This window comes from Rhinoderma darwinii, chromosome 1, assembly GCF_050947455.1.
Source record: "Rhinoderma darwinii isolate aRhiDar2 chromosome 1, aRhiDar2.hap1, whole genome shotgun sequence".
Lineage (NCBI taxonomy): Eukaryota > Metazoa > Chordata > Amphibia > Anura > Rhinodermatidae > Rhinoderma > Rhinoderma darwinii.
The window spans coordinates 601,368,315-601,392,122 of record NC_134687.1 but is presented as its reverse complement, the minus strand read 5'-3'; the positions used below and the strand labels follow the sequence as shown (position 1 = coordinate 601,392,122).

The 23,808-nt window shown below is 44.3% G+C and overlaps 1 protein-coding gene across 2 annotated transcripts in view; it reads right to left on the bottom strand.

Annotated features, from left to right (window-relative positions):
• Window positions 1-23,808, bottom strand: part of SLC14A1 (solute carrier family 14 member 1 (Kidd blood group)) — an 88,687-nt gene that overhangs the window by 13,616 nt on the left and 51,263 nt on the right. For both annotated transcript variants that reach the window (XM_075854950.1, XM_075854952.1), the window contains exons 2-3: window positions 15,356-15,518; window positions 5,505-5,694 (exon numbers count right to left, since the gene is read on the bottom strand). In XM_075854950.1, coding sequence (XP_075711065.1) covers window positions 5,505-5,694; window positions 15,356-15,497 — 332 coding nt within the window. In that variant the 5' untranslated portion in view covers window positions 15,498-15,518. The remainder of the gene's footprint in view (window positions 1-5,504; window positions 5,695-15,355; window positions 15,519-23,808) is intronic.

Below are 23,808 nucleotides of genomic sequence, written 5' to 3'. Positions count from 1 at the left end.
CTAGAAAAGATTGAACAAATGCCTGTGTGGATGAAGGTACATACCAAAGTTTATGATCCCGCATAGAGGAGATGCCAATGCTCTACGCGCATTTCGGCAGATGCCTTCGTCCAGGGGTGGCCTTCGTCAGACTGTACTACATTGTCACGATGTCCAAATTCAGTCAGGCAACCTCCTCGCAGTGTTTTATGTAAACAAGCAGGGGGCACCAGAAGCAATTCCCTCAAAAAGGAATGCAGTCAGATCATGCGGTGGGCAGAACACAATCTGAAATCTGTCTCCGCAGTCCACATTCGAGGAGTGTTGAATCTGAACCGGACTGGCTGAGCAGGAAATGGATTCACCCAGGACAGTGGAGCCTAAATCCGGAAGTCTTCCTTCAAATCAGAAGGAAGATGGGCAAACCATCTCTAGATGTCATGGCGACAGCAAAGAATACCAAATTAAGGAAGTTCTGCTCCCTCAACAAGTCGGATCACCAATGTGCCATAGACCGTCTATCATTGAGTTGGGAAAAGACCTTCATATATGTCTTTCCCCCCCATTCCTCGGGTATTGAGGAAAAGGGACGAGAAAGTGAAGGCCATAGAGTTCATTCCTCATTGGCCCAGAAGGGCATATTTTCCACTCGTGTTGAATCTCTCGAACGGCAACTTCTGGTAACTTCCATTACGTCCAGATCTCCTGCTACAGGAGGGTTGGTTTCATCCCACGTTAGACAGGTTAAAGTTGACGGCATGGAAACTGAACGACAGTCTCTAAAAAAAAAATAAGGGCTTCTCTGATGAGGTAGTCAATACATTATTAGCCTTTAGGAAACCCAGTACAATGAAAATATATTCCCAAATATAGCTTATATTTTCTAAATGGTGTCAGGATAATGACAGGTTACCAGATACAGTGAGCTAAAAGCAAGAAATGGTTATAAACCATACCAAATAGAGATCCCAAAATATGCAATAAATATATAGCACGGTGCCGTTTCAGAAGACAATAATTCAAAAACCAAAAAAGAAAAAAAGTATTTTCCAAAACAAACCAGGTACTCTTTGGGATAAGAATAATTTTGTATAAATTGTATTAATTTCTATATAAAAAAAATATAATAAATTATATATATATATATATATACGACCGTTCAAAAGTTTGGGGTCACCCAGACAATTTTGTGTTTTCCATGAAAACTCACACTTATATTTATCAAATGAGTTGCAAAATGACTAGAAAATATAGTCAAGACATTGACAAGGTTAGAAATAATGATTTTTATTTGAAATAATAATTTTCTCCTTCAAACTTTGCTTTCGTCAAAGAATGCTCCATTTGCAGCAATTACAGCATTGCAGACCTTTGGCATTCTAGCTGTTAATTTGCTGAGGTAATCGGGAGAAATTTCACCCCATGCTTCCAGAAGCCCCTCCCACAAGTTGGATTGGCTTGATGAGCACTTCTTGCGTACCATACGGTCAAGCTGCTCCCACAACAGCTCTATGGGTTTGAGATCTGCTGACTGCGCTGGCCACTCCATTACAGATAGAATACCAGCTGCCTGCTTCTTCCCTAAATAGTTCTTGCATAATTTGGAGGTGTGCTTTGGGTCATTGTCCTGTTGTAGGATGAAATTGGCTCCAATCAAGCGCTGTCCACAGGGTATGGCATGGCGTTGCAAAATGGAGTGATAGCCTTCCTTATTCAAAATCCATTTTACCTTGTACAAATCTCCCACTTTACCAGCACCAAAGCAACCCCAGACCATCACATTACCTCCACCATGCTTGACAGATGGCGTCTCACAAATGTTGTTCTGTGTGATCCAAACACCTCAAACTTCGATTCGTCTGTCCATAACACTTTTTTCCAATCTTCCTCTGTCCAATGTCTGTGTGCTTTTGCCCATATTAATATTTTCCTTTTATTAGCCAGTCTCAGATATGGCTTTTTCTTTGCCGCTCTGCCCTGAAGGCCAGCATCCCGGAGTCGCCTCTTCACTGTAGACATTGACACTGGCATTTTTCGGGTACTATTTAATGAAGCTGCCAGTTGAGGACCTGTGAGGCGTCTATTTCTCAAACTAGAGACTCTAATGTACTTGTCTTGTTGCTCAGTTGTGCAGCAGGGCCTCCCACTTCTCTTTCTACTCTGGTTAGAGCCTGTTTGTGCTGTCCTCTGAAGGGAGTAGTACACACCGTTGTAGGAAATCTTCAGTTTTTTGGCAATTTCTCACATGGAATAGCCTTCATTTCTAAGAACAAGAATAGACTGTCGAGTTTCACATGAAAGATCTCTTTTTCTACCCTTTTTGAGAGTTTAATCGAACCCACAAATGTAATGCTCCAGATTCTCAACTAGCACAAAGGAAGGCCAGTTTTATAGCTCCTCTAAACAGCAAAACGGTTTACAACGGTGCTAACATAATTGCACAAGGGTTTTCAAGTGTTTTCTAATCATCCATTAGCCTTCTAACACAATGTACCATTAGAACACTGGAGTAATGGTTGCTGGAAATGGGCCTCTATACACCTATGTAGATATTGCATTAAAAACCAGACGTTTGCAGCTAGAAAATTCATTTAGCACATTAACAATGTATAGAGTGTATTTCTGATTAATTTAATGTTATCTTCATTGAAAAAAACTGGGCTTTTCTTGCAAAAATAAGGAAATTTGTAAGTGACCCTAAACTTTTGAACGGTAGTGTATATATATATATATATATATATATATATATATATCTTTCCTCTTTTCTGCATAATGAAAAAAATTTTTTGAAAGAAGGAAAAGGTTTGAATAAACACACTTTTTTCAAACAAGATGTACACAACTTAAAAATGTCTCCTGGCCAGGGGGGATAAATCGATGGAAGTAATGTTACAAGCGCATGTGTCGGTATCCTGGCCAGGAGACATTTTTAAATTGTGTACATCTGGTTTGAAAAAAGTGTGGTTTGTTCAAACCTTCTCCTTCTTTCAAAAAAAAAAAATTTCATTATGAAGAAAAGAGGAAAGAGATTATATATATATATATATATATATATATATATATATATATATAATATTATATTATATTATATATATATATATATATATAACATCTTCAAAATATATTTTTATATACAACTTAATAAAATTTATACAAAATTATTCTTATCCCAAAGAGTGCCTGGTTTGTATCTGGTAATTCAAAAACCAAAAAAGAAAAAAGTATTTTCCGAAACAGTGTCCACAGTATTGAAGTTTCTACAAGGGGGTTACCAGAAAGCCCAATACGTTAAAAGCACATTTCACGGCCATTAATGCCAATTCAGAGGGGAGGTTGTCCAACCATCCACTGATAACCAGATTCCTGAAAGCGGTTAAAAAATTAAGGCCATACTATCACAATCCTCTGCCATCTTGGGAGTTGCCCATTGTTTTGAAACACGTCAGCCGTGCCCTATTTGAACCACTTCACACTATAAAAAGTACAGTGAAGTTTACCGCTCAGACGGCACTGGTAAGGGTATGTGCACACACACTAATTACGTTCGTAATTGACGGACGTATTTCGGCTGCAAGTCCCGGACCGAACACAGTGCAGGGAGCCGGGCTCCTAGCATCATAGTTAAGTACGATGCTAGGAGTCCCTGCCTCTCCGTGGAACTACTATCCCGTACTGAAAACATGATTACAGTACGGGACAGTTGTCCTGCAGTGAGGCAGGGACTCCTAGCATCGTACATAAGTATGATGCTAGGAGCCCGGCTCCCTGCACTGTGTTCGGTCCGGGACTTGCAGCCGAAATACGTCCGTCAATTACGAACGTAATTAGTGTGTGTGCACATACCCTTACCAGTGCCGTCTGAGCGGTAAACTTCACTGTACTTTTTATAGTGTGAATTAGACACGTCACACATGCCCCAGAGGAAGCCGGAAGGGCGAAACCCAGGGTCGGGCGAGAGTGTTTGGCGTGCCGCCTAGAAATTTTAAAGATTTTTACTTACCTTGATGCTTTTATTTCTTGTTACTTCTGTGAGTATGGATTAAACTTGGCGTGGAGCAATCTTTTTGCAGAGGGTGTTGCACTATGTGTCTTCCTTTTTCCATCTATTAGAGACATAAGATCCTTTTCCTACCAGGAGTTCTTTGAATGTGGAGGGAGACGATAAGGAGCTTGGTGGAACTACAAGGATAAGAATTACCATCCACACCCTCATTGGATTGCGGACTGTCCACTGCATTTTTTTGGGAGAGAGCCCATACTGAATGATATTGGACTGTTACCAGTGCCGTCTGAGTGGTAAACTTCACTGTACTTTATATATGTTATTTAGGGTATTTGTTGGATCATACCCAATTTAGTTTTGCCTGCTTCGGTCTGAGAGAGATTTTGTGGGTATTTGAGCCAAGAGAAACCACCAATATACTTCACACTATAAGCCTTGAGCTTCTCTCATATAAAACCCTATTGATAGCAATTACCTCCGCAAGACAGGTTGGCAAGTTAAAAGCACGGTCCTGTAAGGAGCCTTATCTTAGTATCTTACCCGAGTGTGTTATCCTTAGAACAATGCCAGGGTTCTTACCAAAAGTACCATCCAGCTCCAACTTTTGCCGGTCTTACCAGTAGACTCAGCCTCTAATACCCCTATTGATTCACAATGCTTAGACGTAAGGCGGTCCCTACTTGCGTATCTGGAAATAATGGCCCCCTTTAGACAATCCGAAGGGCTGATTCTCCAGTTCCGGGGGGCCAAATAAGGGGAAAAAGGCCAGCAAGGCTTCACTAGCTAGATGGCTCAAGAAAATCATCATCAGGGACTGCTACTCCTTGGAAGACCTAGAGTCCCCCTTAGATATTCGAGCCCACTCAACCAGATCCACATCTACATCATGGGCAGAAAGATGCCATGTCCACTTAGACCAGGTCTGCAAAGCAGCCACTTGGTCTTCTTCCTCGACCTTCATTAAACTTTATAGCCTCGACTGGTTTTCTTCTGAAGGTTCTGCCTTTGGCAAAAAAAATACTAGTGGGAGCATCCAAAGCTTAAAACCCCCCATATGCTCATTGCTTGTTTAGTCCCTTAAGTGTGCTGCTGTAGGATGATCAGGAAGTGGAAATTTACCTGAAATTTTCATTTCCTGGAGTCCATAGGCAGCAGAAGCTTCCCACCCTATATAAATATATACTCCTGCATACGTTACGCTTTCTGAAGGGATTTGGGCTCTATTTAAGTTTAACTGGGACCTCCTAATTCTTAAATTGATTACTGCTGAGTAATATGTCTCTTCTATCCGGTCAGATGAAGTACCTTAACCCTTAAGTGTGCTGCCGTAGGACTCCAGGAAATAAAAATTTCACGTAAATTTTCCACATAATACTGCCTCCCATATAAAAGGATATAACTACTATAATACTGCCTCCTATGTACAAGCATATAACTACTATAATACTGTCACTATGTACAAGAATATAACTATAATTATTATACTGCCTTATTACATTGCTGTGTATCCTTTTCTCCATACCTGTCTTGGCTGAGAATAAGTGCCGTTAGTGTTGACACTACAGTTCCCAGACATCCTGCAATCGCCCACCAGGGGTTTTGTAGGAAAAGTCCAGCAATTATGATGAGTCCACTGACAGGATTGCTGACAAACATCACCTGCGACGTGCCACGTAAAACCCAGTCAACAAACTGGAATGGGATGGGTTTATCTGGAATGGAAGGACTAGCTTTATGATATTAGCTAACAGACAGACATTCTGAATTGAACATTTTACACCTGCGATATGAGGACCATTGTATATACTGTGATCCGGGTTTGGCTGCTGCCCAATCATGCAGCTATAATTTCAGTAGCATCTTATAACATTCATATGCTGCTGCCGGATTTACCGTTTCTCAGGATTATCAACATTTTGTGCAACGTTTACACTGCAGCCCATAAAAATATAAAAAAAACCTAGATGTTAAACAAGATGAGATTGGTGGTGTCAGTTAGGTGAATTGGATGGTGGGGCCAATGGCATTTAGTTTTTGCACCTTGAAAAAAATGTGATCAGCGCTCCCTAACATTCATGTACATTTATAATATTGGGACTCTCTTATTTGGCAAAGAGTTGTTTGGCACCAAGAACCAAGTTTAACTTCAATCTCTGTACCCCATAAATCTATACCACTGGTTAGCGCAGTGGTCGCAATTATTTTTCTGACGTGATCCATGAGCACTACCGATGACCTAAACAAAAAGGAGTCTATCGACAAAGCCCAGAACAGATACCTATTGATTTCAGTGAATACAGAGTGTCCAAACCTCCTCCCCACCAGGCAAGGTGCCACACCAAACCAGAAAATGAATGAAGACGAGGTAACACGTGTACACAGTTCTTTCTATTCAAATCAGAAAAAAGGAGAACCTCTGTTTTACCAAGCACAGTGCCACACTCGACCTTGGGCTGTGTCCGGCAGTACACTACAACCAGTGCTCCAACCGTCTCTTCTGGTTACCAGTTGGATGCCCCCAATTCAGACATTTAATGTGTTTGGCACCATGTGTCCATTGATAATGTCCAGCAAAATCCACTTTTAACAATTTCATTGCTAAAAAATAAACCATAACAATTTTAACAACTTTGTAAATTGCTTGCTTTGTTTATTTCCCCAATTTTGATTTATTTTATTCTGTTTTATCCCTTTACATCAGGGGCGGACATATCACATACTGCACAGGGGCACTGCAGGTAAGCGGGCCCACTGACACCCTAGAAGCAGCTTTCTACTGTCTATTAGATTGCATATGAGGGATTGAGCTAACGAATACAATGGCTCACAATTACTGGTGGATTGTAAGAGAGACTTAAGGTGGTTCTCAATGCTGAGCTCAGCAACTCAGACAGTCTACATTGTCCCCTCTCTTGTCCCAATCTGGCCACCAAACATTACAATAACATTTTCAAAAATGCTTTGGATAAAGCAGCCCCCCCCTACACTCCAAACCCCCAGGCAAAGACGTTAACAACCCTGTCACACGCCTCAATCTCACTTTATTCAGCGTGCTCGAGAGGTGCGGAACGTCTGTGCAGAAAAATCTTACTTGACAGCAGAGTTCCTCCATTACAAATTTATGCTGAGAACTTACAACTCTGCCCTTCACAGAGCCAAACAAGTCTATTTAATTTCTCTCATCTCCACACTATGTAGTAATCCAAAACACCTCTTTGCAATTTAATACTAAGAAGGGAATGAAAAGTATCAGACGCCGATCACAGATCTCAGTGCTGAAGATCTGGTAACTAATTTTAAAGTTAAAATTGACAACATCCGGCATGATATTATGTCCCAGTCCCCTAGTAACATCAATCCCCTTCCCAGGGGCGTAACTAGGAAAGACTGGGCCCCATAGAAAACTTTTGACTGGGGCCCCCCCTCCCCTGGGTGTCACACAACCCCCTCTTGTAGATAGAGCCTTTTTTACAGCCCCCCTGTAGATAACGCCATACAGCCCCCCTGTAGATTATGCCATACAGCCCCCCTGTAGGTAACCCCCTGTAAAAGCCGACCTATAGTGTGTCCTACAAAAGACATGTATCCCCTATCCACATCAGATGGCCTGATGAAGATGCTGGTGTGGCATTGAAACGTGTAGCCTTATTATCAATAAACTAACCTTTTATTACTCCTACTCTTACGTGAGTTTATTCAGTTTATGTATTGAAACATCCTACTCAGTGCAGCAGCGCCCATGGAGACTCTCTCTTTTCCTGCATCCCAGCATACTATTTGCGGTCTTCCCTCGGATCAGCGGCTTGAGTCCTGGCAGCAGCAGCACATAGATTTCCAATTGCCCGTTATTACCCTTTACCAGGTTAGTAGTATGTTTTCTCATCTTACTACTTATTACCTGGGTAACCTGCACTATGTGGCACTGTGGTTTTTGCTCTTTTGTACCTAGTTACCTGACTAAAATATTTAACCTCTTATGGAATCTTTCACTCTTATAAACATGCCGTTATAAACCGATTACTGAAAAAAACTAAAAAATCTTAACCCATCCAGCGCTGCTAACTACCGACCTGTGTCTAATCTTCCCTTCATATCCAAACTCCTGGAACGCTTGGTCTACCCTCGCCTTATCCGCCATCTTTCTGCAAACTCAATTCTTGACTCCTTACAATCTGGTTTCCGCACTCTACACTCCACAGAAACTGCCCTTACTAAAGTCTCAAACAATCTCTTGGTGGCTAAATCTAACAGCAAATACTCTCTCCTGATTCTTCTGGATCTCTCTGCAGCCTTTGACACTGTAGACCACAAACTCCTACTTAAATGGGTTTTCCAGCTTCTGACAACTGATGACCTATCCACAAGATAGGTCATCAGTACATGATCTGTGGGGGTTAAACGTGCCCTAAAAACACATCTTTTTAGGACAGGCCTATAACATTCCCTAATCTGACTCCTTTCCCTGGCCTCCTTTTACATTAGTAATGAGAACTTGACCCCCTCATTCAGAAGTATCCCCCACACTCCTTGCACCGTAATGCACTTCATGTCCAATATACACGGATACTAGCTGGTGACCAACTCATGCTTTTTCAGTTTTATGTATACTACCCCCTGTGTATAAAAGATGGCTGGACCATTGTACTTAACAAGCACTTTTTACACTTTGTGTCTCCCGTATTTCCTCATAGATTGTAAGTTCTTGCGGGCACGGTCCTCACTCTTCTTATTTGAATTGTAAAATTAGTTTTGTCACTATGTAATGTCTGATATTATCTGTTCATGTTCCCTCTGAATTGTAAAGTGCTGCGGAATATGTTGGCGCTATATAAAGATCATTATTATTATTATTATTATTAATCATAATAAGCTATTTGATAGCCCATATACGGTTCTTGCACAGGAGCCCTATGCGGTTTGTGTCCGCCCCTGATTCACACACGGAGCTCCTTTCCAAGTCCTGCTTGTTGCCCTTGGAAACAGACAATGGTTTAGCTTCACACTGCTGTCAGACATGTGACCTAAAAGCTTAGCTGTAGCTATGTAACTGTTATCTGCGCTCACACAATTCACTGTCCTGTCATAAATAGGAAACCAGCAGAATTTTAATTGCAACTTTAGACAGAAATGGAGAAAGGAACATGTTGTAACTGCATCAGAAAAGAAGAAAATAATGGAATTGACAAAGTTCCTCCATGTACTATGGAATGCTCTAGGAGTGGAGTTTTCCTCGAACATTTTACTAATATACTAAATTATACTACAGATGTAGCCATCTTTATCTTGACTCATATTCCGCTGCAGCAAGTTATCACACAACCAAAGCCATTGAAGTCATTAAAAAGTCAAGTTAATGTTTCTTTCCACTGTGTATTTACTATGTTAAGATTCAAGATAAAGATGGCTACAGAATATATCTATATCTATCAGGGGCATCGCTAGCAGTGGTGCTCCGGGTGCACAAGCCCCTTATCTTTTGCCCGGTACCCCGGATTCCTGGGGATTACAGGGGTCACAATTGAGACTCGGCAGCGGACACGACGGGCCGTGTCCCCGCGTCTATAAAAATTTACTATAGTAACTGGGGCCTAGTCATATAATACACGGGCCAGTTACTATAGTAACGACACAAATACTTACCCTCCTTCCCGAGTGCAGCAGAAGTCTTGATGTCTTCTTGCGTCATGACGCTGTGCGCCGCGCATGAAGTCTCGACACTGGATGGTGTCGGGACATCAGCCGCACCGAAGAGCTGAGTAATGTAACATCGTTACACATCAGGAAAATAAGTAACACATAAAAAAGCAAAACCATAAATATTCTTACCTTTCCTGGATCCAGCTCGGGAGCTGCAATGTCAGTGATCTGGGACCTATATCCAGGGCCGCCATCAGGAATTTCAGGGCCCCCTACAGCTAAATTTTTTGGGCCCCCCTACCGTGGCACCGCCTGTTAACGGTACTCCGTCCAGCACTATATCATGGTACCCAGGGCGGCCATCAGGGGGGGTATTAGGGGTACTGATGTGAGAGGCCCGGCCAAACCTAATTGAAAGGGGGGCCCGGCAAACTGCCGCGACTTGCCTTTGGTAGAAAAAAAAACAGGCCCCTGCAATGGGGCCCGTTTTTTTCACCAAAAGAATGTTGTGAGCTGCGGGCCCCCCTTTCAATTAGGTTTGGCCGGGCCTCTCACATCAGCACCCATAATACCCCCCCTGATGGCGGCCCTGGGTAGCATGGGGGTCGTCATGGGGCCGTCAAACACCGCCGCCCGTGCGACCGATCGCGCGCACCCGCAAACTCCTGCGCATGGGCACCCGCGACCGCCTGGAACCGCGCACCGAATTTTGAGGCAGATATTGACCTGCCCACACTATCTTGCCGCGTTTTTTGCCCACGGCGATTGATGACAGCAGACAAAAAACGCAGGGAAAAATGCATTTTCTGCCTCCCATTGATTTCGATGGGAGGTCAGAGGCAGAACCGCGGCAAGAAAGGACGTGCTGCTTTTTCTTTTTTCCGCGACTGGCTCCCATTGATTTCAGATTAAATCAATGGGAGGCGGTTTTGGAAGTTTTTTGGTGCTGATTCTGACGCAGTGTCCGAGTCAATATCAAGGCCCAAAAACTCTGTGAACTGGGCCTTATTGTTAGGGCTTATTCAGACGAACGTGTAATACGTCCGTGCAACGCGCGTGATTTTCACACGGACCTATGTTACTCTATGGGGCCATGCAGACTGTCAGTGATTTTCACGCAGCGTGTGTCCGTGTGTCCGCTGCGTAAAACTCACGACATGTCCTATATTTGTGCATTGTTCGCGCATCACGCACCCATTGAAGTCAATGGGTGGGTGAAAATCACGCCCAGCACTTCCGCAGCAGTATAAACTATGAATGAAAACAGAAAAGCACCACGTGCTACAAACAGAGTGTCATAATGATGGCGCGAAAATCACGCAGCCGCGCATCATACGCAGCTGACACACGGAGCTATTATGGAACTTTTGCATGCGCAAAACGCCATGTTTTTGCGCGCGCAAATAGCACGCGCTCGTGTGAATCCGGCCTTAGGGTAGGAACACACTAGGCATGAACACTGCAGATTTTATGCAACACATTTTATTGTGGAAAATCCGCAGCGTATCACAGTCGCAGCAGAGTGGATGAGATATGAACAAATCTCATCCACACTCTGCAAAAAAAATTGACCTGCAGTGTAGCTTTTGGCTTTTTAAGCCGCAGCGTGTCAATGTATTCTGTGGAATCGCTGCTCCTCTGTTGTGGAAATGCTGCGATTCTGCCGCAAAAATCACAAATGAGAAAAAATAAAAAGGCACTTTTTTAAATTTATAAAAAAGTTTAGACTTGCCCCGGCCGTAGTCCTGGTGACGCGATCCTCTAGTCTTAGCGCAGCTCAGCCTTCTGTCATGACGTTTCATCCCATGTGACTGCTGCAGCGGTCACATGGTCTACAGCGTCATCCCAGGAGGCGGGGCTACGTTCAGAAGAGAGAGATGCGTCACCAGGACTACGGCCGGGGGAAGTCTAAACTTTTTTTTCCCTGCAGGATTCCCGCAGCGGACACGCCTCACGAAACCTGCACCACTACTTGGTGCGGTTTTGCTTGCAGAATTCCCTGCGGCTCCCGCGATAAGCTGTGGAGTTTTTCTCAGCATATCCGCCTAGTGTGTCCCTTATGATGTCGCTCCTGGAGCTGCTGCCGGTCTCTAAATAGGCAGTTGGTCCTGTAGAATTTGGAATTATTTTTTTTTGTGAACCAGCTTAAAAAAATACAAAACTTTTGTGTTAGGGCCTGTTCACATCACTGTTCGCTTCCGCTCCGGGGTTCCATCTGAGGTTTCCGTCGGGTGAACCCCGCAACGGAAAGTGAAAGTGACAGCACAGCTTCCGTCACAATTAGCGCAGTCGACTGCACTATTGATTCCGTCCGAAAACCAGCCGGAATGGTGACGAACGGAAACCATTAGCGATGTTTCCGTCACCATTGAGATCAATGGTGACTGAAACGGAAGCTGTGCTGTCACTTTCACTTTCCGTTGCGGTGTTCACCCGACAGAAACCTCAGATGGAACCCCGGAGCGGAAGCGAACGGTGATGTGAACAGGCCCTAACACAAAAGTTTTGTATTTTTTTAAGCTGGTTCACAAAAAAAAATAATTCCAAATTCTACTGGACCAACTGCCTATTTAGAGACCGGCAGCAGCTCCAGGAGCTGCGCTAAGAATAGAAGATCGCGTCACCAGGACTACGGCCGGGGTAAGTATAAACTTTTTTATCAATTTAAAAAAGTGCCTTTTTTTTTTCTCTTTTGTGATTTTTGCGGCAGAACCGCAACATTTCCGCACCAGACGAGTGGCGATTCTGCAGCATAAATTGACATGCTGCGGCCTAAAAAGCCACACTGCAGGTCAATTTTTTTTGCAGCGTGTGGATGAGATTTGTTCAAATCTCATCCACTCGGCTGTGACTGTGATACGCTGCGGATTTTCCACAATAAAATGTGTTGCATAAAATCCGCAGCGTTCATGCCGAGTGTGTTCCTACCCTAAGGCCGGATTTACACGAGCGTGTGATTTTTGCGTGCGCAAAAAACGTGGCGTTTTGCGCATGCAAAAGGTCCATAACAGCTCCGTGTGGCAGCAGCGTATGATGCGTGGCTGCGTGATTTTCGCGCAGCCGCCATCATTATGACACTCTGTTTGGATGTTTGTAGCACGTGGTGCTTTTCTGTTTTCATTCATAGTTTATACGGCTGCGGGAGTGCTTCCATGTGCTGGGCGTGACTTTCACGCACCCATTGACTTCAATGGGTGCGTGATACGCGAACAATGCACAAATATTGGACATGTCGTGAGTTTTACGCAGCGGACACACGCTGCGTGAAAATCACTGACAGTCTGCACGGCCCCATAGACTAACATAGGTCCGTGCGAGGCGCGTGAAAATCACGGGCATTGCACGGATGTATTACACGTTCGTCTGAATAAGCCCTAACAATAAGGCCCAGTTCACAGAGTTTTTGGGCCTTGATATTGACTCGGACACTGCGTCAGAATCAGCACCAAAAAACTTCCAAAACCGCCTCCCATTGATTTAATCTGAAATCAATGGGAGCCAGTCGCGGAAAAAAGAAAAAGCAGCACGTCCTTTCTTGCCGCGGTTCCGCCTCTGACCTCCCATCGAAATCAATGGGAGGCAGAAAATGCATTTTTCGCTGCGTTTTTTGTCTGCTGTCCTCAATCGCCGAGGGCAAAAAACGCAGCAAAAAACGCGGCAAGATAGTGTGGGCAGGTCAAAATCTGCCTCAAAATTCTTTAAGGAATTTTGAGGCAGATTTTTTTGGCCTGCAAAAATACTCTGTGTGAACAGGGCCATACATAAACAGCACTTTCAGACACTTTACTCACTGTGTCAGAAGAGCTGCTCCCTCTCCAGTCCTCGTCAGGCGATGTCTTCGGTCCAGATGTCGTCCTTCACCTCCAGGCTCCAGAAAATTGCGGGGATCGAAGAACTCCTGCCGTCGCGCAAGAACTGGACTCCTCCCCCTCTCCTTACGCAGCTACGCTCTGGAGGAGGAGAAGAAGGAGGAGGCGGAGGCGGAGTCGGACGAGGAGGCGCTGGACGAGGAGGCCGAGGAGGAGGACGAGGAGGCGGAGGAGGAGGACGAGGAGTCGGAGGCGGGCCAGCAGGTAATTAGACTGTGCGCCGCTGTTCTTGCCAGTTGATTGGTCGCTGTACTTTTGGTGCGTGCGCACCGCATCCCTCTCGGCGGCGGGCACGAGCGGGTTGCTTTCCAGCCTTCCCCAGGTCGTTCGCGCGTGAGCGCGCGTTTGCGGTAACGAGCGCGCCGGCGCGCGCTTGCGGTCGTTCGCGCGCGCGGTCGCGCGCGGTGTTTCGCGGCAGTGTTAGATGAGAGGGGGGCCCGCAGCTCACAGCGGTGTTTGATGAGAGGGGGGCCCGCAGCTCACGACATTGCTTTGGTGAAAAGAACAGGCCCCATTGCAGGGGCCTGTTTTTTTCTAACAAAGGCAAGTCGCGGCAGTTGCCGGGCCCCCCTTTCAATTAAGTTTGGCCGGGCCCCCTACAGTAGTACCCCTAATACCCCCCTGATGGCGGCCCTGCCTATATCTAAGCCTATCATGTGTGATACGGCAGCTAAGCCACGGTTTCTAATCCTATCCATAGTTATAGGGTCGTAGTGCTATAGATATTCTGTCATATATATATATATATATATATTTTTGGGGGTAAACATATGTTAGTGAAAGGATACTTCCTACTGGGGCCCCATATCTAAGTATCATGTGGGATACTGTCTGCTGGGGCCATGTATCTAAGCCCATCATGTATGATACGGTCTGCTGAGACAAGGAGGTTATGCGGGACTACCTACAGGGGACTGCATAGCACTGTCTACAAGGTGGATGCATGGCAGGGGGACTGTGTGTGGAGCCATACAGGGGGGTTGTGATACTATATACAAGAGGGTGTAACACAATATACAGGGGGGGTTGTGACACTATTTACAGGGGGGTTGTGACACTGTATACAGGAGCATTGAGTGGGGAACGCTCTACAGGTGTCTTTGATAAGACCCCCGAGACATAACTTTGCTTGGAGCCCTAGAAATGCCAAATTTGCCCATGAGGGTTAGTACAAGGATACTTACTGCTTGAGCACCGTATCTAAGGCTACATTCACACGAGCGTCACAGATTTACGTGCGTAAAACCATACGTAAATCTGTCCGTGTGCGTTGCGTTTTGCATCATTGTGCTTTGCGTGTGGCATGTGTTTATCACGCACTCGCAAGCACTATTTTTGTTCAGTGTAATTGATGCGTGAAACATGGACAGCACACGGATGTCGTCTGTGTGCTGTCCGTGGTCTTCAGGTACCCATTGACGTCACCATATTAGTGAAAACATACTAATCTAGGACATGCAGTGAGTTTCATGCAACGGACACCCGCTGCATGAAAACTCACGTATGTGTGAATAGCTCCATTGAAATCAATGGGTCCGTGTGCTGTGCGTTGTTTCAACGCATAGCACATGGACGAGAATCACGCTCGTCTGAGTCCTAAGCCTATCATGTAGGATACTGTCTGCTGGGGCCATGTATCTAAGCCTATCATGTGTGATACTGTCTGCTGAGACAATGCATCCAATTCTATCCAGTGGTGTAGCTATAGGAGCCTTAGTCTTATAGATATACTATCTCCGATATGTACAGTATATAAAAATGTATTTATTTTTTGGAGGGGGGGTAAATATATGTCTCAGGGCTTGTGCGCCATATCTTTTAAGACCCTAGCAACGCCCCTGTATATAATACAATATATTACACTTACTTCTCAACCAGTCTCCACATTCTTTCATTTCCCCTGAGATGTAGTGAAGGGCAGTGCAGAATATTCCAACCCCACGATCCGAACTCTCCACCGGCTTCTTCTCTTCAATTTCTGCCTTGTTTATGGGGATCTGACTTTCCATGGTTTCTACTTTTATATAATGCTAAAAATAGAGGATACCGGACATGATCAGTTTTTGGAAAGGCCCAGTTAAGAAACAGGTTCTGCAGCGATTTATAAATGGTTCTTTTTATATCAAATATTTATCCGCTGTTTAGTATGACCTCTGGAACAGAAGGTAGACACTCTGTTGTGTTTCTGAAGCACTAGCCTTTGTATGTACAGATGTAGCAGAGCTGGGTTAAGATAAATATGTATATAAATATTGATAAACATGCATATTATCTGGAGTCCTATGTATAAAAAAATAAAAAATAAAATGATGCATTGTGATATCTGCATAAGTGGTGTCAAATGGAAAACTCAGCCCTGCTATATTTCACAAGCTTAGCGCTAATACATTAAAAGAAAAACTCAACTTTGCTATATCTGACAAATTTAGCTCGCTTACATCTGACACAGCCTTCTACATCTGACAAACTCAACTGTATTTTTGAAAAACTCAAATTTGATACATCAGAAAAATTCAGAGAGTTAAAATACCCAACTATAAATTGACAAACTGTTCTACCACGTTGAAAACGCAGATCTACATCTGACAGACTCCACTGTACTAACATGATTAAAGCTGCTAGGTCATTTAACACAGCCTACTGCATCTGACAAACTTTTTTTCCTGACGATCTCGGACCTATTACATTGACGGAATTAACTTTGTCACGAGAACTGAGTTAGTTAATGTTGCAGACACAATAGAAACAGATGGCTCCGACCACTGTATGACTCCTGAGGCAGCCGTAACAGCTGATCGGTGCGTGGTTTGGTTGTCAGACCCCCATTGATCATATACTGATGAAAAACCGCCCCCTTCCTAGACAACCCCATTTAAGCCCTGTAAGTTGGGTGTCGGACTTATTTTTACAGCACATCCTACAGATGCTTGATTGGATTGAGGTTTGAGGAATTTAGAGTCCAAGTCAACACCTTGGCAAGAGCCCTCACCTGTATTTCTGCCTAAAATCTGACAAGTTCCGGCGTGACGCGGGACCCGACCAGTCATGCACATGCGCACCACACCACCAATGTAAAAATATTAAGGAAATAATTAAATGATATAATGTACTATCAATTTGGGTTTGAGACTACACGAAGGAGACCACCACCCGTGACCAACACGAGTGGTGAACATCCACGGTGCAAACCCCACCACAGAAAAGTAGAAAAATAAAAAACTAGAAAAACCTAAGAAAAAAAAAAAAAAGAGGAGGAGGATACTTTGTTTCGGATACAGAAAAAATAATAATAAATGGACTGGAAGAATCCTGCATTTATAGCAGAACTCTGCTCTAGGGCGGCATACAGATGCTCATAATACAAATGTAGCGGTTTATCTTGACTGATAACTTGCTACAGCGTGATATCACACAACAAATGCCATTGAAAAGGTAAAGTTAAAGTTTCTTGCCATTGTGTATTTGATGCGTTAATATTCAATATAAAGAAGGCTACATCTGTACAGCTCAGGGAAATATGATTAAATGGGTTGTCTCATGGCGATAACCCTTGTCCATATGAACGGTTAGGGCATATGGATGTCAGAGGGGTATCCCCCACTTGGGACATCCCTCCATGAACTAGAGCCGCCAACTAGAAGCAACTCTGGCAGGTATCTACTACTACTACTGCTGCTACTACTTTGGTGTGATCTACAGGCTATAGAGCTATTTTTGCAGTCCTTGTGGTAACTTTGACATAGAGGGAACAAAGTAATCGCCGGGTATTCAAATTCCCTGACTAAAATTAGCAGCTCTACAGGGTCAATGAGTAAAACATAGATCCGTTTGGACTCTGCAGAACTGCAATTTTATTAGTCAGTGCAAAAAAATTGCCAGTGACCAGTGTTACCTCCAGTCTCTGGCAGCCACAAGGCAGTTTAAGTAGCTATACAATGTGAAGACCCCACCAAACTGCTGCCAATATTTCAGCTCCTTGAACCAATCCGGGTGGGACATACAGGTGACATGCTGCAGAGGTAGCAGTAGCAAATAGGCCCCTGTTGCCTGAGGGAGCCCAAAGACCCCTCTGTTACATAAGACGACACCAGTTTTATAAATGGCACATTGTAGTTGGGGGGCGCAGGAGCTTCAAGTTATGCCTCCGGGTAGATGAGAACATAGTACCATATACCAAATATAGACAGGACTGTAGTGTATCTTTGGTCCTTTTTCAAAGTTGAGGCTTGATTCCACCATAGGGACAGGTATTAATAATGGCCAGGAAGATCTTCGGTGTTCAGTCTTGGCCTCACTTAATATCTTCTCATTAACTAACATAAAGACGACATCTCATTGGATTACAGTAAGTTAATCTAGTCTGGTGGCACCTACATTTGGCTGTCATTGACCACTCGAGTAATTAAACTACCATATGGTGTTGCGAACAATAGCTGCATAAATGGATTTTGTATGAAATTCTGACTAAACTGAAGTCGTGTATTGTGGATATGGGAGCAGTAATACTTGAGGAACCAAAGGTCTATCTTGACAATGGAAGGTCTTTAAAGTCCACCATTGTCAAGATAAACATTTAGTGGTGTGGGAATCTGATATGAAGGACCTTTACCTTCTCATTCACACAATGGTATTGTCACCTTTATTAAATTCTGCCTCATCTACATACTGGTTAGGCGGCCTACCTGCCTCTTATCGTCCAGGTAGTTCTGTTGTAATTATCATTAGGATTTGATTAAACACCCCTTAATGTTACATGACATGCATGATTATACACGACACATACAGTATATATCTATCTTATAAAAGGCAGTTCTTGAGAAGCCTATTGGGAAGGAGAACTCCAACTCTAGTTAGCTCCATCTTCTTCCATTTGGATCATATGAAATTACACAGGGATCCCCTCTCCAGTTGTTCCTCAATGTTAGCAAACCTGGTTGGTGGAACTATGCCAAGAGTCATGTCACCCATATCAAGTTAGGTTTCCTTCTGTCTCTGGAAGACGAAAGCGGCATGATCCAAAAACCATCCCTCTTCTTCATGTATGTAAGAAGGCCTCCTCTGTCAAACGAGCTCAGATATGGCATAGAATAGAATATTTCAGTACACGTACTTCATGTTTATTAATGTGGCAGAGCTTCTGCATGGAGATTATATATATATATAAAGGATAAGCAAGCAGCACCGTTTGTCAAAATACGTACAGTCAGGGTGCAAATATTCTCGTTTGGACACGTGACCAGTGTCCCTAGATACCAAGTAGAGTCCTCCAAAACACGAGACAGCACACCTGGATAGTGAAAAAAGTGGATTTATTCACCACATGCCACATACCACATGTGGTGAATAAATCCACTTTTTCCACTATCAAGGTGTGCTGTCTTGTGTTTTGGAGGACTAAAACTCAGGGGCTACATAGGCAGCAGACGCAGCCAGGCCCTATGCCCCATTGATTTAGATAAGAACACCGTCAGATATACTTGGAGATTCATAAATTTCAGGATGAAGCCGGCTAAAGCTAAAAGGGGTACAACTGGTGGATGTCTTCTTATGTTATGGATCCACACATGTAACATCTTCTCACAGGCCTCATGACATATCACCAGATGTTTCAAGGTGCATATACCCTTTATGGTTATGGCTATATAAGTAAGGTCCTGATTCTGGCAACATCTTCTCCATCTTCCCGTGACAATGTGTGTCTCAAACAAAGTTCTATTGGTATTATGTAAAATATTGTAAACTTGCCAGCTGTTACTTTCAAAAAAAATTATGGTAGACTACATAACATGTGGGACCACAGCTTCATTCAAAATCCTCCTCACTACGATCGTGCAGTAAGGAGGAACGGTGGTCGGTACTTCAGTTCTAATGATAGGTGGGGGTCCCAGTGATGTGGCCTCCAGCGATCATGCATTTATCAACTATCTTGTATATAGGTATTGAATGTCCATCTGTGTGTATTTTGACGATAAGTCTTCATATACACAGATATACACCATATCTCAAAGTAAAAACGTTTTTTAAAGGGGTTGTCCATTTTTGTCAGTTTGGGAGTTCACCTAAGATAAACTGAACATCTTGTGGCTTCCTCAGCTCCTCATAGCTAAGAAACTAAATTTTATTAACCTGCTTTCTTTACGGTTCCACTTTAGAAGGTACAAAGCGTAACAAAGCACCCATAGAAATCAATGGATGCCCATTCTATCGATTGTAAACAAATGAGTGATCCTACAGTAGTACAGTGCAGAGAGATACACTTATGTCTTACTGGTGTAGATAATAGAAGGGGCACAACTTCTATATGCTAAACAAAATAAATAGCTTTAGAAGAAAAACGATGATAATAAAATCAAGTACTGTGGCTGGGTAGCAAAATATAAGTGCCCGACATGGGCCTTGTAAATGAGTGCCGATCAACGAGACAACTTGATGATCGGCGCCCGTTTGCTCCTTTCACAAGGAGCTATATTTGGGTATCGGCAATCATTAATACGATCGTTGGTCCTCATGCATTTTCATCGCATCGTTTATGCAGCAGAAAATATTTCCATCAGCTGCCGACATGATCAGCCGATGAACTCGCTCATCGACTGAATATTGACCTGTTTACACAGAGCAATGATCAGGAAAGAGGGTTCACATGAACGCTCATTTGCCCGATAATTGGCAGGGACCTTTCAGGTGGATAGGAGTTGTCCATATAGGACAAGATAAACCCTCTTAACATTTTAATGGCATATCAATAAGAAATGTAGCAAAACTGTGATCATTGAAGTCTAATCACTCTGGTGAACTGATGGGCCTATTTAAGTGGATAACCAGCTCACCGTCTTGATGCAGTGTCCTCCCCTTGAGTAGGGCCCTGCTCAGATCCCATACCAAGCTGTATGGCATCATGCCACAGCAGCTCTACCACAAGCTGCACCTAAAACATTACTAAATTAAAAGGAAATACAGTTGCAGTCAATGGGTAATTATTTTAGTCCATAGGGTTATCAGATGCAAGACCACAGCAGGGTGGAAAAAAGGATACAGCGTTCCTTTAAGTCAAACATTCTTGATTGATTTTAGTCTTTTTCTGTAAGCACACAGACAATCTGGTGTCACCAAGTGGAGAGGTCCTCATTGCCAGGGCAATAAAAGTTTTTACCTTTGTGGTTGTCTTTTTGTACTTCGTAAGCCAGCTTTGCACTCTTGCATCGCATTAAATATTTTGTACGTTTTTCATATTGATTCGAACATACCCAAATTTCAGAATCTCACATATCACAGTGCATTGTATCCTAACAATGGTAAGAGTTCTTATTGATAAGGACATATGATCGTATTCATGTTAAAAATCTTTATTCTCGCGGCATACCTGATATAGGTGGACTGCAAGGACCCATTGTCCACCTTACCTGCCCAGGACCTTATACCATCCTTCATTAAATAACACACCAACACCTTCTTTATGGAAATGTGGAAGTGGCCACAGCTTTATTATATTTACACCATCGGCATGAAGACATATATATATATTTCTTTCTCTCCTTCTCCTGAAATGCCGATGCTCCATGTCTCCATCAGGCATTTAGGGTGCTAACTCTGTCTTCTTCTGCCGTACTTTCTGCCAAGAAGGGGAACTGAGAAACCTACTCAGTCCCCCGACCACCCCCACCAAGCAACGCCAGTCCTCTCTCGGCACCATCCAACAGATCCAATAAAAAGATATCAAGCCCGATATCATTGAGGTGTACCCCATCCGGTGCCAGCAAGTCCGCATTATCCCCTTCCAAGGATTGGTGCCGCAGCCCAACTCCACCTATCGAGCGAATGAACCGCGACACCCGCACATTAAGTAACCTGCGCCCTCTCTCCAACGCTGCCATGTTCCTGGCTCCCCGCCACACCGTCCGTGCCACTATCTCCGACCATACCACTACGCAGCTAGCAAACAGATCCTGAAAGCGCGCCAAATCAGTCCGAATTAACGATAACAACTCGGCCATTTTAACTTGGCCGATTATCATTTCCCCCCAGCGTGAATGATCAGGACAACAGGTCCGTCAGTGTGCCTCGTAACTGCCACTACTTCTGGCAGCAACTGCACCCACCGTAGTCCCCGGACACCTCTCCAGTGGACGTCGGCCTGTGAGAGGCCCAAATTCGGACCCAACGGCCTCCGTACCGCTCGGACCGCCGCCCAATGCACATATGAGTGCCCCAGGATGCACACCTGGGGGCGCCGCGACCCTAACAAAAGAAAACTCAAGCTAAATTCCCGGACAAATGCGAAAGGATACAGACAGGAATAGCATACACGATACCTTAAGGAAACGAGGAAGGAGGGGAGGGGTGGGGAGGGGGGGGCATCAGGGGGAGGAGGAGAAAAAAGGGGGAACTAACAGGGGGACCACATGATTAATCACACTTTAAAACCAAATCCGGTCGCACATACGACTTATAGCTATTAGAACACCATCTACCCAAACGCATGATAGCCACTGAATCCAAGCCCAAGGCATCTGCTTCCGTGGCAGCGCCAATCCTAAACGAATGCGTGCCAAGCTCACCCTGTGGCAGCCCCAGGTACTTTAGCCCGGCCTTAAAAACCGCCTCAAATTGAAAACGCGACATCACTGAACCATTTTGATGTATCAAGAATTGAGCCCCAGGCGCCCGTACAGACATAACTTCTTGAACCAACCTTACTGGACACTCCTGGCCCCCAATCTTCCTAATCGACAACCAAGCTCCCCTCCCTGCCGTATCTGTCTTTGACCTCCGAACGCAGACCCGGAGGGAATCCCCCAAAACCACCACATCAGATCCGAGTAGCCCACCGCTTGTGTTCACGCTGTGCGGAACCAGCTCACTAACCCGTAATGCGGCGAAGAAAGCCAAAGAAAAAGCCGCGCCAAACAACGAAACCTCATATTCATCCCGGCACACAAAACACAACACGGATAGAAGCCGACCCAGGAGCGCAAAAGATACTGGACGCCTCGTGTCCCTGGAAAACGCCTCTTTCTTCCACCCTTTCAAAGACTGCCTAACAACAAATTCTTTTGTAACATCTCTACATCCCCACAATTTTAACATAAAGGCCACACCTGCTAAATGTTTTCCTGCAGTGGCCGCACTGCAACCCTCCTGACGTAACTGCACCAAGCTTGCAAGGGTGATATCAAGGTGACAACCATCCTGCGATGGGAAATTACCCCCCGCAATCTCCAACCACCGATCCCACGCTCTGCAATGACTCTTCCAAGTCGCTGGCACCACAGAACCCCTCAACAGTCTCATAAGTTGTCCTCGACCAGGGCCCATAAGTGAAGGGGGGGGGACTCCCCTTCTGCCAAAGCTGCCGGGTGCAATTCCCGAAACCAGGACATCTGTGAACGAGACAAAGCATCGGCCATCACATTACGGACTCCCGGAACATGTTTTGCACTAAACCACACATTTAACTGCAGACATTTTAAAACCAACCATCGTAATAACGCTAATACAGGCAATGAACTAGACGACAAACCGTTCACCGCGTGCACCACCGCCATGTTGTCTGTCCAAAATACAATCCGCTTATTCACCATCACGCTACCCCACAACTCTATAGCAACTATAATCGGAAACAACTCCAATAGCGTCAAATTACGTACCAAACCTAACTCCCCCCAATGCGAGGGCCAAGGGGATCTACACCAACTTCGGCCCAAAATTGCTCCAAAACCATCACTCCCAGCTGCATCCGTGAACAATTCCAAATCTATATTAGACAACTCAGCGTCCTGACACACCGACCTACCATTAAATGAACTCAAAAAGGAATGCCAGACAAACAAATCCTTTTTCATCCAGGACGTCACCCGGATGAAATGATTCGGTTTTAATATACCCCTAGTGGCTAAGGACAGACGCCTAGAAAAAACACGACCCATTGTAATTATCCGACAGGCAAACACCAGCAGCCCCAATAACGACTGTAACTGTTTTAACGTCACTTTTTTAGACCCCATGACCTGGTCAACTTGCGACAACAGACTTGCCAACTTGTCATCAGGCAAGCGAAAAATCATCTGCACGGTATCAATCTCAATGCCCAAAAATGACAAAACAGTTACCGGGCCTTCAGTCTTGTCTTCCGAAATAGGTACACCAAAACGCGACATTACCTGTCGAAAGAACACAGAAGGATAAGAGAGACCCCAGGTAGCTGGCAGGCACACTAATAAATTACAGGAGAAGAGAGTATCGCCCTCAAGCGACAAGCCTAATTTCCCAGCTACCTAACAAATAAATAAAAGGTATTTCTTTATTAGCTACTTATAGCAAGAC